The 14,992-nt window shown below is 43.3% G+C and overlaps 1 protein-coding gene across 3 annotated transcripts; it reads right to left on the bottom strand.

The window, feature by feature from the left end:
- Positions 1–362: 362 nt before the first annotated feature.
- On the bottom strand, positions 363–14,576 carry shakB (shaking B). Of its 3 annotated transcripts, XR_010823711.1 has the most exons (8): positions 13,626–14,576; positions 13,396–13,526; positions 12,600–12,840; positions 3,125–3,344; positions 2,558–2,847; positions 2,209–2,462; positions 1,616–1,706; positions 363–1,357 (listed from the first exon to the last, which is right to left on the bottom strand). XR_010823711.1 is itself a non-coding variant. In XM_066738181.1 (7 exons), exons 1-6 carry the CDS (start codon positions 13,800–13,802, stop codon positions 2,214–2,216), a joined length of 1,308 nt encoding a protein of 435 aa, XP_066594278.1. In that variant the 5' UTR covers positions 13,803–14,576; the 3' UTR covers positions 363–1,706; positions 2,209–2,213. The 3 variants fall into 3 exon arrangements, 2 of the variants coding, with proteins under 2 accessions (XP_066594278.1, XP_066594280.1); XM_066738181.1 differs by having other exon boundaries at positions 363–1,706; XM_066738183.1 differs by lacking the exons at positions 12,600–12,840; positions 13,396–13,526; positions 13,626–14,576 and adding an exon at positions 6,362–7,145 and having other exon boundaries at positions 363–1,706.
- Between the last annotated feature and the right edge of the window lie 416 nt (positions 14,577–14,992).

Here is a 14,992-nt window from a genome sequence, read left to right as displayed (position 1 = left end):
TTATCCTTGGTCCTCCGTACCGTAACGCTTACGAAAATTTTACTTTCAAAACTTACACTTACACTTATTCCTATACGATAATGCTCGATGTGTCGTTGCACTTAAGGCACGTTGGCTTGCAGTCTCTGTCTTTTTCTCAGTTCCCCACCACCATTTATCAAAACCCTCTACTCAATCTCCCTTAATTTTCAACCTTGAGGTTGAGTCGTACAAATTTGCTGTGTGAGAGATAGTAGCTATAGGCTACCTTCTTTTTTATAATGTGTTATTATGTGTTATATATGTACTTGCCGTCGAAACACTATCGTGTCTCTTGATATCCCCCCCCCCCATCATCCCTCCCTTTGGATCAGATGTAACGTTAGAGTTTTGGTTCAATATCCGTATTTGTACTGGGGTGATTTCATCAAGCTGGATGTATTCTTTTCTAATCGTCCTTTGGCAGTCGGAAGCCCGAGGTGAGATCCTTATATTTGTTACCAGCAGAAAGAACGAAGACGGAAAGCTTTTGGGGAAGTTGATGCTACTGAGTAACTGATGACTTCATCCTTCTATGCTACCTTTAATTACCGAATCTAAACCATTTCTCTCTATTGATCCTTTGGTGCATCACGACTAGAATTCAATAAAGCCACAGTTTAGGCTCAGCATCCTCATTTGTACTGAGTCGTATCGGCTAAATTCTTCAAATGCTCAATCGATCGGCAGGTTGTAGCCAAAATTTTGTTCAACATCATTCGAGAATAAACGAAACTGCTACTCTCTGAGGACTATTGATGATGCTGCGTAATAGACATCTTCTATCCCACTATCCCCCTTAATTTTTAATATTAATCCATTCCTCTCTTGATTCCTTGGTACATCTCGACTAGAATTCTATAATAACCCAGTTTTCATTCAGCATCCATATTTGTACTGGAATATCTTGACTAGACTCGTCATACCCTTTCTCAATCGTCCATTAGTAGTTGGAGGCTAAAGGTAAGATGGGAAATTTTTCGAGTGATCGATACTATTGTGTAAGACGTGTTTTCATTTTTGTTTCACCCCTTCTAATTTTCATTATAAACTGTTCCACTCTTGCGATCATCAGTTATATCCTGACTAGAATGAAATACCCCCACAGTTTAAACTCACTATTCTTATTTGTACTGAGAGACCCTGACTAGATTCGTCGTATCTTTTATCGATTAACGATTTCTAACTAAAATTTTAATAAGCAACGAGAAAATGAATAAGACTTTGATACTGTTAGGACGGTTGATGATGCTGTGTAACAGGTAGTGTTCCCATGCTGCTATCCTCCTTAATTTCCAATATTAACTCCTTTCCCTCTCGAACCTTTGGTGCACCCCGACTAGAATTGGACAAAGCCACGGTTTAAATTCAACATCCTTATTTGTACCGAGATACCCTGACCGCACTCGTCGCTTTATCCTGCATCCGGGCTAAAGCCGAGAACACTTTACGACTGTCGTAAGGCTAAAACATTTTTGCTCTTATATCGTATAGATTTCTCTGTGTTGGTTACGCCACGTCTACCACATAAGAGTTCTCCACTTTTGCCCTTCGGCTATTTTCAGTCAAAGGCTGAAGGTGAAATCCTGGCGTTTACCATCAGCGGAACGAACGAAGCCACGATACTTTCGGGACGGTTAACGCTGCTGCGTAACAGGTTCTTCCATCCTTCGATCCTCCGAGGCAGCCTGGAAGAAGCGGGAAGAAAAATTTCCATGAGAATGTGTTCGGGGCTAAAAAGTATGTTCGAAAGTGGTGTGGACTCTGTAAATCGATCGAAGCACGAAAGGATCTTAAAATAGTGCAAAAGCGTAAATGTCCCAGACTCGTCAGTGCAGAATTTATGCCTCGCAGACATTTAACGTATATGAATACATAGGAAAGCATCGGTGAGTATCTTTTGAGGCCGGTTTGCCTTTGCTCGCTGGTAAAGCTATAGAGATCAACGGAGGAAGAGAAGGCTGCGTCGGACGAGCGCGCAACCAGCGAGAGGAGGGAATATTTTAAGCCGGGAGAATGGTAACGCCTGAAATAGGCAGCTAGCGAGCCTACCGTGTGTTGCAATCAAAAAGTCTGGAGAGCTTCGCCTCAGCTTTGGCAATTAAAAGCAGCAAGAGTGGTTCCGATATGATCGAGTGGCGATAGGACACTCTCGTATATATTTTCCGCAGTGGTGTTTATGGCACGCACCTCGATCAGGCCTCCTGCAATTCCCCTTTGACCCCTGGCACGCTATGATGATGCCTGGAAGCAAGCTTGCTGGCCAATTCGTGCATCACGTCCCTATAGATCACCGTGTCCAGGTTCTCCCCTAGCATGTACAGTAGGAACCAATCACCCACGTAGCTTCTACGGACTATCGTCTCAACAGCTTCCCTCCTCACCAACCGGAAACGCAGACGCAGCAGATACACCCTTATACGGGGTGAGAAGATTATCACCACCTGCGAATCGGGAATTACAATTCAAATGTGTACATATATATATATATATATATACTCACCGTAGTTCCTTGTTTCAGGTTCAACGATACACTTACCCTGTACAAGACTGTGATCAAGCTGAGGACTCCAAGAAAGAGGAACCAGAACCAGAGGAACACGTAAATCTTCTCGTTGACGACGTTCAACGGCAAAATGCAAACGGCGTCGTGTCTCTCAACCTCGCCACTCACTCCGTATTTATAAAAGGTGCACTTGGTCATTCTTGGGAAGACGTAGATCATTGGATCTATGCGGTCCTCCTGATCGGACTCGAGGAACCTCAGTACGTCGATGCCGAACGTCAGGAAAGCACCATCGAAGAAACGATTCATCAGGAACATCTGACCTGCAAAAGGTCAAACGTTTGAGCGCGAATGGTACTCTTAAGGATACGATAGAATTCCGATTCAGCAGACGTAGTGTCAGGAATGCAAGACCGTATCTAGATTAAATTTTCCGAGGGAGGAGTCAGTATAAAACAAGACATCTTCATTTACAAAACCAATACGTCTAGGTTTAATAGTTTCTCCGGAAGAGTTTGAACCTCGCTCAGAAACGACCTTGCAGGAATGTTTCTGGACACTAAGTCTGCCATTTCGAAAGGTTAAACAAAAGATACGGACCAACCACGTTGATAAGAGCCAAGACTTCGCAGAGGTAGTACCTGTAGGCCCACCAATTGTGATATCGTAGATTCTCCCACAAGTAATCCAACAGCATCTTCTTCTTCTGCTTCTTCTCCACTTCCGAACAGAGTCCTATGTCGAGATCCATCATCAGTGCGTGAATCTTGCCGCCCTCCCAGCCTTTCCACAACCAGCGTGGCGTGTAAAATAGTATAGCCTGCAACAAGGAACTTTAAATTCTTCAAACCACTCTGCATCCTCGAAAAGACACACGCACACCAAAAATCTAAACTTTCGAAAGAATCGTCGTTACGCGAACCAAGCACCATCCTTGCTCGTACAAACGGATGGACGTTACACCGGTGGTGATCCAAATGACTGGAATGCGACTCTTCTTGGTACCAAAGGTCGAAAGGTCAATCGTAAAGGTTTTTGCATATTCTACCACGTCCCTGATGGCCCAGCGATATTTTATAGACAAGACCATAACGCGCGCGTCAATCCTTGTTTATTGCCGAACGCATTAACTCGAGCGTGCGAGCCACGTGTGTACGTGTGTTTGTAGTATACCTATCTATAGTTTACGCATAAACACACACATGGATCATAAGAAGCGTGATAAAATCGAGCTTCAGTGGCACTTTAATAGCACGTGGCCATCGTTTTTCAGTTTGCTGGAATCTTCGATATTGGAAAAAGGGAAGAAGATCGAGAAAGCCGAGAGGGTTGTTGAAATAACATCATCAATAATATGCAGGTGTTATTCTACACGGTAAAGAGCCGCGCCGGTGCGCCTATGAAAATATTTATAACCGTGGACCAGTGGGCGTTTCGTGGTAGACGAGAATCAGGTTAATCGAACGAGGATCTCCCAAGCGTTTAATGTATATACACGCATAAACTGCTTTGGCTAATCGATCAAAATTCCGTCAAGTCCAATAACTACTCGCTCCGGACAGATTAACAATGAGTTTGGCAAAGTGCACTAGGCCTGAAATATGTTAGCGCATCACTACGAAATATTAATCAGGAGAATCGGGTTAACAGCTTTGACTGGTAATTCTCGAAATTTCCATTTCCTCGAATAAAGTATTAAATCTGCAGAATGTCACAGAATTTATTATGTAGAGGACTTTATATATTCGTACCAAATCATCAGGATATATTAGCGCGTTAAACACCACGTTGTTCCACGAGCGCATCGAACAAATCTGCTGTCTATTCTGCGTTTGATTCATAACACGGTCGAAGCGTTATTTGGGGAGTTGTATTAAATTGCTTTTTGGACGATTGGCGAGTAAAGCACTTTCGACCGCTTGGATGGAGCAACAATGTAGAATGCACCGTGCTATGGTGGGAAGTATTAAGGACGTTGTATAGGGTTTCTCCGAATTGATCGTTGAATCGCAGAACTTGGATAGAAGGGCTGATTTTGAAAGGAGATTCTTGTAGATATTTTTCATATTGGTAATATGTTTCGAGTTACGTTCAAATCTGTCCAAGCGTAATTTTGTTGGGTTGTGAGTTGTGGAAGATTTGTGCAATTCGTTAAATTTGAGCAATATTAAAAATAGGGTAGAATAATTTCTTATGGATAAGATAATAAACGATAGAAAATAATTCATGTTGTTGTATTGTTGATATTTATAGAACTGTATAATAATTTATGTAGTCCATTGTCTTGAATATATTGCTATGTAATTTGGAACATATTAACAACATTAAAAAATTGTATAATAGTTTTCTTTTCAGAATTTGTCCTTCTCTCTATGATTTGTGACTCGATCGTTTGTTCTTTGAGAGACCCTGTATATAAAATCTAGCAGGAAGCACATTCTAGTCTTAATTTTCTTGTTAATAATACTGTTTAAATTTTTGTAAAAACAGTTGATATTGCTTATTCGAGAAAAAACTACTAATTTATAAAACGTTGATACAGTTTTTACTAACTGATATAAGTAATTATTAAAAGTGGTTAAAAGCTGTGAAAAGCTAAAATCAGTTAATGCAAAGCCCAATTTATATCATGTGAAAAAGTAGAAAATAGTCCATTTGACCAATTCTATTTTTCATTTTACAAATATAAAAATATTGCAAGAAACAAAAATAACAAAATAGCCTCTGATGCATAAGAATAAAATACTAGAGCGTATATTTGTGATAGTGGCCAGGAAAATTCCACGCAGTTATGCTTATGATGCAAACGAGTTAATAGTGTGCAAAATTCTCTGATTTTTTAGAATTTTTCCCCACACCATTTATCGTTTACGAATGAACGAACATTACAAATTTTACTCAAGCTCTTACGAGTGGAGCGTCGAATAATCGTATATTCCTTTCAGGATTATTTCACGAACACTGTTATACGAAAAATGTACAAAAACAAGTGTATTATCCGATAAAAAAAAGCTTAAATAAATTTCAATGATTTCTCGTAAATTAATCGAAGAATCGGATCGAGCACTTGGATCAATTTAATAAAATTTAGTCGATTTCAATAGAACGCTTTGGCATCGCGAGAGTACTCGCGAGCTGTACAGAGTAAAACAATGCGTTGGCAAAGTGCGCAAGGTCTGAGAGATGTTGCTGCACCACGAGGAAATATTTATAACTTTCCAGAGAAGCGACGAGAGTGACTGTGCGTGCTTTGGTCGTTGGTTTCGTAACGAGTCGGAAAATCCGAGCTGTCCCTCGGCTGATGGAGAGAGAGGGGAGATTTCCGAACCATCAGCGATGTCAATGCACCCTTGTCGAATCGGCCGTAGCTTCTTTTTCCAACATAAGCTCGCTCGCCGAGGGCACGTACGATCCTCCCGAGCGATTGCACACGCTCAACGACCAACACGGTGGAGGCATACCATATATAATACACCACATTAACCAATCCTGGTATCATCGAGTAAACACGATGAGGAAGAGCGCGAGGAACTCGCATCTTTTGGCTAAACTCGATTACGAGCCTCTTAAGCCCGTCGATGGCGAGAATCAACGGTCCTGATGACAACTCTGTTGTAACGACCTGTAGTTTGTTGGGCCTCGATGAGGAGGGAGTGGGGAGGAGTCTGCAGCGAAACAAGGAAAATCCCTAAAGATAAAAATAGACACGACGAGCGTCCGGACGAGATTGGCTAAAAATGGAAAGAAAAAAGCCGGATTGGCTCGAGAACTGGGTGCGTAAAGAGGAAACTTTATTCGTCCTCAGGAATAGAACCAGGGAGAAGGAGGATGGCTTACTTGCAGCAGCAACAAGAAGATGACCCATTGGTAGTACTTGTGCTGCTTGACGAGAGGATGAGGACCGTGGTTGTGCATCTCGCCCTTGCTGTTGGAGACTCCGGGATAAGGAATGGCCTGGCCTAGGCTGAGGTTGAAGGCCTGCACCATGCTGTAGGTGGTGTGAAGCCAGCAGAAGGTCTCGAGCACGACCTTGTCCACGGAGCCGGAAGCCTCGCAGTGGATCGGCGACCCGGAAATGCTCTTGCAGGCCAGGGTGAGGCAACCGGTTAAGAGGAGAGCTACGGTAGCTTTGTAATGCAAGCGAAATATCATCGAGTCCTCGGAGATCCTGTGGACCTTGAAGAGGGATCTAATGGAGCCAAAAATGTCAATCATCTTCAACATCAGCGGCATCTTCCGCGCTCGTACTTTCTTCAGGCTCCTCTCTCCCTTATCAGAAGACGATCCTCGTCTTCCACTTTACCATCCCCACGTTCACCAACACCCCCACCATCATCACCACCCGTCCCTGAAGAATCCAACGACTCATGCCAGGACGCGTTCAACTAAAAACAATGCACCATTCTCGTCGTCGACCTTCCCGTCGGGAGCTGACCGAGTTCTCCACCAGAAGATCCCGCTGGACGATAATTCCTCCGGAGAGCATGTTCCTCCGCGTCTCCTCCCTCTCATCCTTTACTCACCCCTCCCACTACCCTTTATCTACCACTCGTCATCGCCGGAAGGAAAGACTGAAAATTGTCGAATCGTCGGTCGCAGCTCGCAAGACACGACGAGTGACACGGCTGGTAGGCGTCGCAAGACTGACGGACTTGAAAGGCATCCCTTGGCCTCGATGCTAAACACATAACTCATATTATCTTCCAAGAATCAGACCTGTCTTATAGATCCCTAAGACGGCTCAGCACCGCCTATTTTTCTCCTCCGTCTACAACTTTATTCCCGCAATAATCGCGCGCTTAGCTCACCGCGACGTCTCCCAGCCGGGCTCCCGGTGCCACGTCCAGTTTCCACCTTGGTCCTCGAGATACCCAAAAAATATACATCGCCCCTTCTATCTTGGACCTTCACCTGTGAAAAGCGTGGATCGAACACCTGCCAACATCCAGGATCGCCGCGACACGATCGGATGCGAAAAGAGTGGCGCGCGGCCGGATCGACGAATTACGTCGCTCGTGCAGAAGATGGAAAGAGGAGAGGTTGGCCCTCGGCCAGTAGCAACTTGGTTCATGGATACCTGTTGTACTTGCTCGAAAGAATGAGAAAAAAGTCGAGAGGGACAACCGTGATCCCGTGGCATCGAAACTATAATATTCTCCGCAGTCATTCGGGTCATTGTCGCGCTCTCTCTTTCTCGTTTCAACGTCCACCCCTCTTGATCGGTGCGACAATTCTACTTCTCTCGTTATCCTCGTAATAAACTTGTCATTCCTGAGCTGGTTGGCTCTACGAAACGACCCATGTATTTTTAGACGTCGAGTGGCTTAAAAAGACTGTATACAAATACACCTATAGAAACGTATAACGCATTTTGAGAGATTTGTGCAAGGTGTCTAGAGAGGGGGGCAGGGATACCCGATAAAAATCGATGATTTAGAGTTTAAGGGTTGGAGAGGAAGTGGTAAATCAGGAGTCGCGAGGTGGCTTATTCCAAAAATATGACAAATGACGAGGCAGGAGCGAGGGGAGAAGTTGAAATATAGCCAAGTTGTCCGTGAAGCGAATTTGGTCGAATTGTTTAAAGTTGGCCGAGCGTAGAACGAGCGACAAAAGCGTTAATAGCAGCAGCGAGATGGATGCTATATATATGTATACATGTGCACACATACATATGGAATTGGATTGTTTTGAGGAGCCGGGGCTGGTTGGGTGCGAGAGACTTTGATAGAAAGCCAAGGCGAAGACGTCGACAACGGGATAGGTTTAAAGAGTTAATATGCTTAGGGTTTCCCTCTTGGCAATGAACTAGATATAAGCCTCTGTAAGCAGCGAGTAAGTTGCTAAAACGTAGCCGCAGCTGACCCTCGCAGCAAAAATTAGCCGAGAATCGAAGAACCCCGAAAATGGCAGCAGGGGTCTTATTGTCGAAAAAATTACGTAAGAAAATGAGTAACAAAGAGGCTGAAGAAGAATGAGGCCAAGTTACCTGGAAGAACAGCATGAAGCAGACCCACTGATAGTACCTGTACTCCTTCTTCTCGCTCTCCGGATGTGACTTGGAATTGTCGACACCGGGGAATGGTACCTCGGAGCCCTCGTGCTTTTTATAAGCAGCCGTTATCGTGTAAGTACTATGAATCCAGCAGTAAGTGTTGATCACGTCCTCCGGCAGATCCTTGCTGTGTATGCAGTCGATAGGATTGCCAACGTATTGCCTGGTTGTGACGATCAACGAGAATGCTATCAGCAGGATCACGGTCAGACTGTAGTGCAGCCTAAACACCGCAGTGTCGATGTGTATGTGTGAGATCTTTATCAGGCTCTTCAATCCGCGAAATATGTCCAGCATCTTGCCGCAGCCGACGGAACCGGATCGGAATTACTTCCGTTCTCCCCCTCTTACCTACATCCTTCTCCAATTCAATTTCAAAGTTTAAACGTTCTAGGATCGAATCACCAACACTACTGATAATGATAAAGGGTCTGTCCCTTTCTTAGAGCCCTACATCCTTTTTTAAATTCAGTTGTATTCTTCGTTTGTCCTAGGACTCGTACACTCTCTGATAATACTAATAAGGAAACGTTCTTTTCCTAACAATTAAACTCACCCTCTCTACACTACATTATTTTTGAAATTAAATTTTAATCTCACAGTGTTCCAAGAACCAAATAATAACACTGGTAATGGTGAAACGTTTTTTTTAAGAGTCCCACTCTCCCAACCCTTTTATTTTTTTTTCAAAATAATTTTAATCTCAAATTATTTTGTAGGGCCCAAACACTAACACTAATAATTATAAAACGTAATTTTCTCACTAATCTCACTCCCCCCACTTTTGTACATTCTCTTTAAAATTAAATTTGAATCTTTGACTATCCAAGGACCCAAGCACTAATAATACCAAGAACAAAAGGCCCTTTTGTCACCAATTTCACTCTATCCGACAGTCTCTCTTTTCTCACAAACCCTTTCTTTCCCTCCATCGGCCATCTTCTTTCATTAACGAATTCCTCTCCTCTTCAATTATCTTCCACGCGATCTTCGAATATCTTCCGCTCATTATTTTTTCCTCTTCCGCGCTGTCGACGTGGAATTCTTCGGGTTCTTTCATCGTCTATCGCGATTTCCCACGGTAAACAATTTTGCTCGGCTAGAAAATTTCCCCTCCCCTTACTTTGTCATCTGGGCACGTGAAAACGGTGGAGATCCTCGCTCTCTCAGTCTCCGTCGATAGTTTTCCAAAGTAAAGTTTTGCACGCGAACGCCTGTTGCACGTTGCAAGAAACACTCGGATCTCGTTCGCGAGAGGGAAGAAAGAGGCGTTTCGATAATTAAAGCTCGCGCACCACTTCAAAGCGAGTCTTTTCGAGACCCGACGCACAAATCTCCTGCCAAGCCATAAAAGTCCAACGGGGAACCAGTCGGGAAGTTACTTTGCGCGCGCGAAAGAGAGAGAGAGAGAGAGATAGAGTGTGCGTGTCGAATGGGAAAAGCTAAAAGGTTAAAAAGAGGGATAATAAAATGGAGAACGAGCAAGGCCTGATGGAAAGCAGAAAAAATTCCAAGAGGGTGAGAGGGGGCAAGGAGGGTGGATGTAGATTTGAAATTTTGTTTGATGCGCGTGCCATTCTATTTTGGCTATACGTGTAGTAGGAACTGCACCTCGCTGCTAACAGCTAACCGGCTGCTGCTGCTGCTACTGCTGCTGGTAAATGCGTGAGGACAAAATACAGAAATAGAGCAATTCTCTCTCTCTCACTCGCCCTCTCGCCTTCTCTCTCCTCCTTCGCCTCCGTTACTACAAAATTTCTTTCACTCGCTCGATGGATCCTCTTTCAAACCATTTTTCCCCTCCTTGTCACGAATCCACCGATCGCTCGAACTCTCAAATCTCTCGGAGCTATCAATCCCGAACTCGAATGCCTCAGGATCGATGTATCATTCGACTCAAGAAGCGACGCTGGCATATGGCACGAATCGAGTAAGGGCAAAAAATAATACACGCCACGCGCGTAGAAAGAGACAAACTCGCTGTAGAGAGGGAGCACGTGGCTCGCCTTTCTAAAACTGACAAGTCTTGACAGTCGCATTTCCCATGAAAACAAATAAAAACTGCCGAGTTTGAAAAATCGTCGATCGATAATTCTAGGTTAGCGACGCTACTGTGCGATTCCAGCGAAAAACAGAGTGGCTTTGTGTCGAGCGAGAGAAAAAAAAGTGGGGGGAAAGAAGCGTTGTTTATATTGGGTAGTCGACTGGCGAGCGCATCGACGGCGAGAGAGGTAAACACGCGCGGGCTGCTACGTTCACGCCCGATCAAGAAATCGGCAGGAGAGCACGTGTTTGTCTAATCGAGAACGACCCGAGATCCGAGTGTGATTGAACGGCACACGGGGATAACTCTCACCAATACTTACTACGATCGCGTCAAACCTGCCTCAAAACCTCCGTCGAGTTCATTTTTCACGCACTGGATGGTCCATCACTTGTCAGTTTAGGAACACGCGACACCGTGAACTTGCCGTTTACCCGGTTCGAGCTAGTTGGGTCGTTCGACGTACTCGGTAGAACTCACGGGGAACACCATAGGAAATAGACAGGAGGAAGCGGGAAAAATATGGGAAGAAAATGTCTGCTCGAAGTTGACTAGCACGACTCGCGCGTGCACACGCGTGTGCGTCCGAGGCAGGACGGCTACGGCAGCACCTCCCTCGGGAAGACCGGCTGCTCCAGGAATAGCTTCGAGAAACGCCAGAGTGAAAGAGAGAGGAGAGGAGAGGCAAGAAGTCGAGCCACGCCGCTCTACTATCGTCATTGTGACTTCAACGGTTAATCGTGGTTCTGAACGGTATACCAATACGCTACAAATTCCCCCCCCCCCCCTCTACCCTTCTATTTGTCATCTTCATCTATCCTCCCCCGCGAAGCCTTCTTCTTTATTCTTTTTTGTACCTTCGTAAAAATTTCCACGAAAAACATAGGAAATCCCATCTAATCCCAACCATAACCTAACTAATGAAGCATCGATAAACAAAACTATTAGATAAATTTCTTAATTTCAAATAGAGACCTCGCTTTAAAGGTGTGACAGATTTCGTGGAAGTAGTTAAGGTTAGGAAGATACTACGGCGTCGAGTATCGTTCGCTTCTGCCTAAAAATCTTACCCCCACCTCATTGAGTTCATTCGCTTATATACTCCAAATCGTCTCATTCCGTAATGGATGCGTTCGATAGTTTCGTAATCCTCCTGCTTAAGCCAAGAGTGCAACGTACGACTAAGGTAAACAATTGAAAAAAGAAAAATTGTATCTTCTGTTTTTACAACGAAAAACGATTTTGAAGACGAAGATAAAAAATTCAGTATCTAGATTCGTAGAGCAGAAATCTCGGACAGAAGTCTACGATCCCGCTTGAGAGAAGGAAAATAATCAAATTTCCCCCAACGATCTTAAACGGTTACGCTTCGTATATATATATATATATACATACATACATATACAGACGGATTAGCTTCACGACTTTCTAGCCCCCCTTTTTTTAAACAAAAATCAATCAGATTCGCAACGCAGATTTTTGTTTACGCTTTCGTCTCGTATCTACTATGTTAAGAAAGCATACAAAAAATGATAAAAAAGCTGCGTGCAAAAATAGTTTTTTTATGGATAAAGGGGTGTAGAGATATGGAAGAGAATGGAAGGGGTAAAATGAAGAAACCATCGATAAGCGGATTACAAAAATCCTTTAATGCTCTCAGGTGAGTTAGGAAAGAGTCTTAGTGCTTCTCTTGTTAGCCGGGAATTATTAGACACACACACATACACAAAGAAGCAGTGGTGATATGTATTATCCGCTGGCGCGAGAATTGGCGCTGTGGGGAGAATTCGAATAACGCGGATTTTCTTTACCAACCGGAATTGCTTGGGAGCTTGAGCGAATAGCCACCAAGAAAGATGGCGGCGCCACCTACCTGAACGCGAAAGCCTCGAAAAGCGTACGGCGCCATTAGTACTGGACGCGCGCCGCGCTTTAAATAAGAGTTCAACGGGAAAATAAGTATAATTATCTATACTTACCTGAAAAACAAGAACGAAGGCTACCCATTGATAATATTTAACGCGCTTCGTTAGTGGTTGATCAGTAAAACGTCGGGGACCAATGTCTTCGTGATAAATTCGGTGATTTTGGAAGTTTCCCGTGGATGGTCCTACACCAGGAAAAGCTACGTTTGCTCCGGCGACTCCCAGCATCGCTCCAGTCACAAAGTACGTACTGTGTATCCAGCAATAAGCATTGAAAGCTTCTACAGGAATATCTCTGCATATATAGAAAAATAACGATCAAGCTACAAGTAAGTAATTCACTCACTATATATATGTTTATTTTACGTTCGCGGAATCGGTGAATAGTTCCTGCCATTTTTTGTTTGCGAGTCAAAAATTTCATTTGTTGCATTTTCTCATGCAATTTACATTTTTACAAAAGTAACAAATTTGAAAGAAACATAGTACTAGAAAATTTAAAAGTTAGTGTTTGCACAAATAAAAGGCTTAAAACTCTTCACCAATATCGTGTTCCTAAATTGGAGTAGTGGTCCAAGTGGCAAAAATAACAACTCAATATGGCTTTTTTATCTCATAAATATGCATCTGAGAACTTTGGCAGATTCACAACATAAAATATATAACATCCTTTTACAATTAAATTCCTTTTCTCAGTATAAATAAACAAATTTTTACTTAACTAACAAAACAAGAGATTCCAATTGAGAAAAATCGATATTAGCCCAGCATTGACACAGTATCGGATCAATTACAAAAACGAACAATCCTGTTTATCGGATACTCTCTTCAATTGTTTCAACGTTTTTACCTTGTGTGGACACATTCTATCGGATTTCCCACGGTCTGTTTGCTGCTGATAATTATCGAGAACGCCAGCATCAAGATCGTAGTGAACGCGTGGAGCTTGAAGACGAGGCCGTCGCTTTTTACTCTGGACACCTGTGGAATCATCGCTTAATTTATATCGTTCCGCGCGATGCAAAAGTAAGAAAATCAATCGTTCATCGAATCTTCCTCCCGCCGTGCATCGATACTCACGCGTACGAGATAATAGAGACCCCGAACGGCATCGATCATTCTTGCATCACCGTGACGGTTGCCCTTTATTATCGGCGAGTCTGAAAATTTTGCAGCTAAGCTGTAACGTTTATCACTCGAGAAAGTTCGTTGGTCATGAACGGTGTGGTTGCTGGACAATGTTTCCTCGCACCGCATGCCTCGCCGATAATATTCCCATTACTTATTTTTATCTCGATTCGCCCAATTTCCCCGGATGAACGCAGAAGCCGAATCCAGGAAAACAGTAAAAACCAAGCTTTGTTAGGATCGATCGAAACTCGAATAACAAACTAAACGCAACGATCGTGTCAACTTGGAGGAGAATAGAGGTTCTCGGAAGAATCAAAACATCGTTTCACTCTTTTCACACTGGACGAGTTTTCGTGGAACGATTTAATCCCAAATACCAAACTAAAGACTCCTTCGATTCCGGGAATCGTCCATCGCTGTTGTTTACTTTTCGTCACTCGATTCTCGCGACCCCCTCTACTCCTCGATTCGCGAATTGGCTGTTGTTTTCGAAAGGGAGAGGGAGGGGAGGGACGAAGACGTGAAAAAGGAGGAGTCGACAGAGAAGAAAAGGTGAAGATCAGTGTAAATCGAGGTAGCGCGTGTTGCTTTCCCGAGCACCGACTGACTGAGGAGGACTCGCGCGGCATGCTCGAGAAGAAAAGCGGCTGCTATGCCTGCCAAAACACAGTTCTCTGATCTTCGGCCCGATTTTATTTTTGTATTTTTCACCCTTGTGCCCGCCCGTGGCGACATCCTCATCCTCCCACGCGACATTTCGCTCGGTCAACCGTGCAACCACTTACTCTCTCTTTAACATGATACAAGGAAAAGGAGATAGACTGATTGTGACTCGAATTGTACTTTGAGTCTTTTTATTCTAGTGTGTAAGTAAATATATAGTTTTTAACTCTTTTTCTCTCTTTATTTTGCCGTACGTACGATATATTAATGAATTTCTTGTAATGTAAAGAGAGAGGATTTAAGCTCGAATTTAAGTAAATAATCTGAATTGTACTTTGAGAGAGTTTTTTATTTTAGTGTGTAAGTAAATATATACTTTAACTCTTTTTCTTTCTTTGTTTTGTCTTAACTACGATGTATGGATGAATCGTTGGTACAACTACTTTTTCTCTCGTATAATGTAGAGAGAGAGAGAGAGAGAGAGGATTTAAACTCGAATTTAAATATATAATCCAAATTGTACTTTGAGAGTATTTTATTCCATCACACACAAAAAAATAAAATTTATTTTTCCTCTCCCTCCTTCCCATCCCTAGTCACTACCTCATTTTCTCTTTTTCACCCTCAAAAATACTCACCATCCTTCGAAAGCA

This window comes from Prorops nasuta, unplaced genomic scaffold (genome assembly GCF_024137725.1).
Source record: "Prorops nasuta isolate Cenicafe-Biocafe unplaced genomic scaffold, Cenicafe_Pnas_1.2 PNAS00018, whole genome shotgun sequence".
Lineage (NCBI taxonomy): Eukaryota > Metazoa > Arthropoda > Insecta > Hymenoptera > Bethylidae > Prorops > Prorops nasuta.
The sequence above is the reverse complement of the archived record's forward strand: the minus strand, read 5'-3'. Positions and strand labels throughout refer to the sequence as shown.

Excerpts from the sequence above, each read along its gene's own strand:
- shakB (XM_066738181.1), bottom strand. The coding sequence starts at position 13,802 with ATGCGGTGCGAGGAAACATTGTCCAGCAACCACACCGTTCATGACCAA. Across the intron at positions 13,527-13,625 it reads GTCTCTATTATCTCGTACGC|GTGTCCAGAGTAAAAAGCGA; the intron begins GTGAGTATCGAT and ends ATGATTCCACAG. Across the intron at positions 12,841-13,395 it reads ATAGAATGTGTCCACACAAG|AGATATTCCTGTAGAAGCTT; the intron begins GTAAAAACGTTG and ends CTATATATGCAG.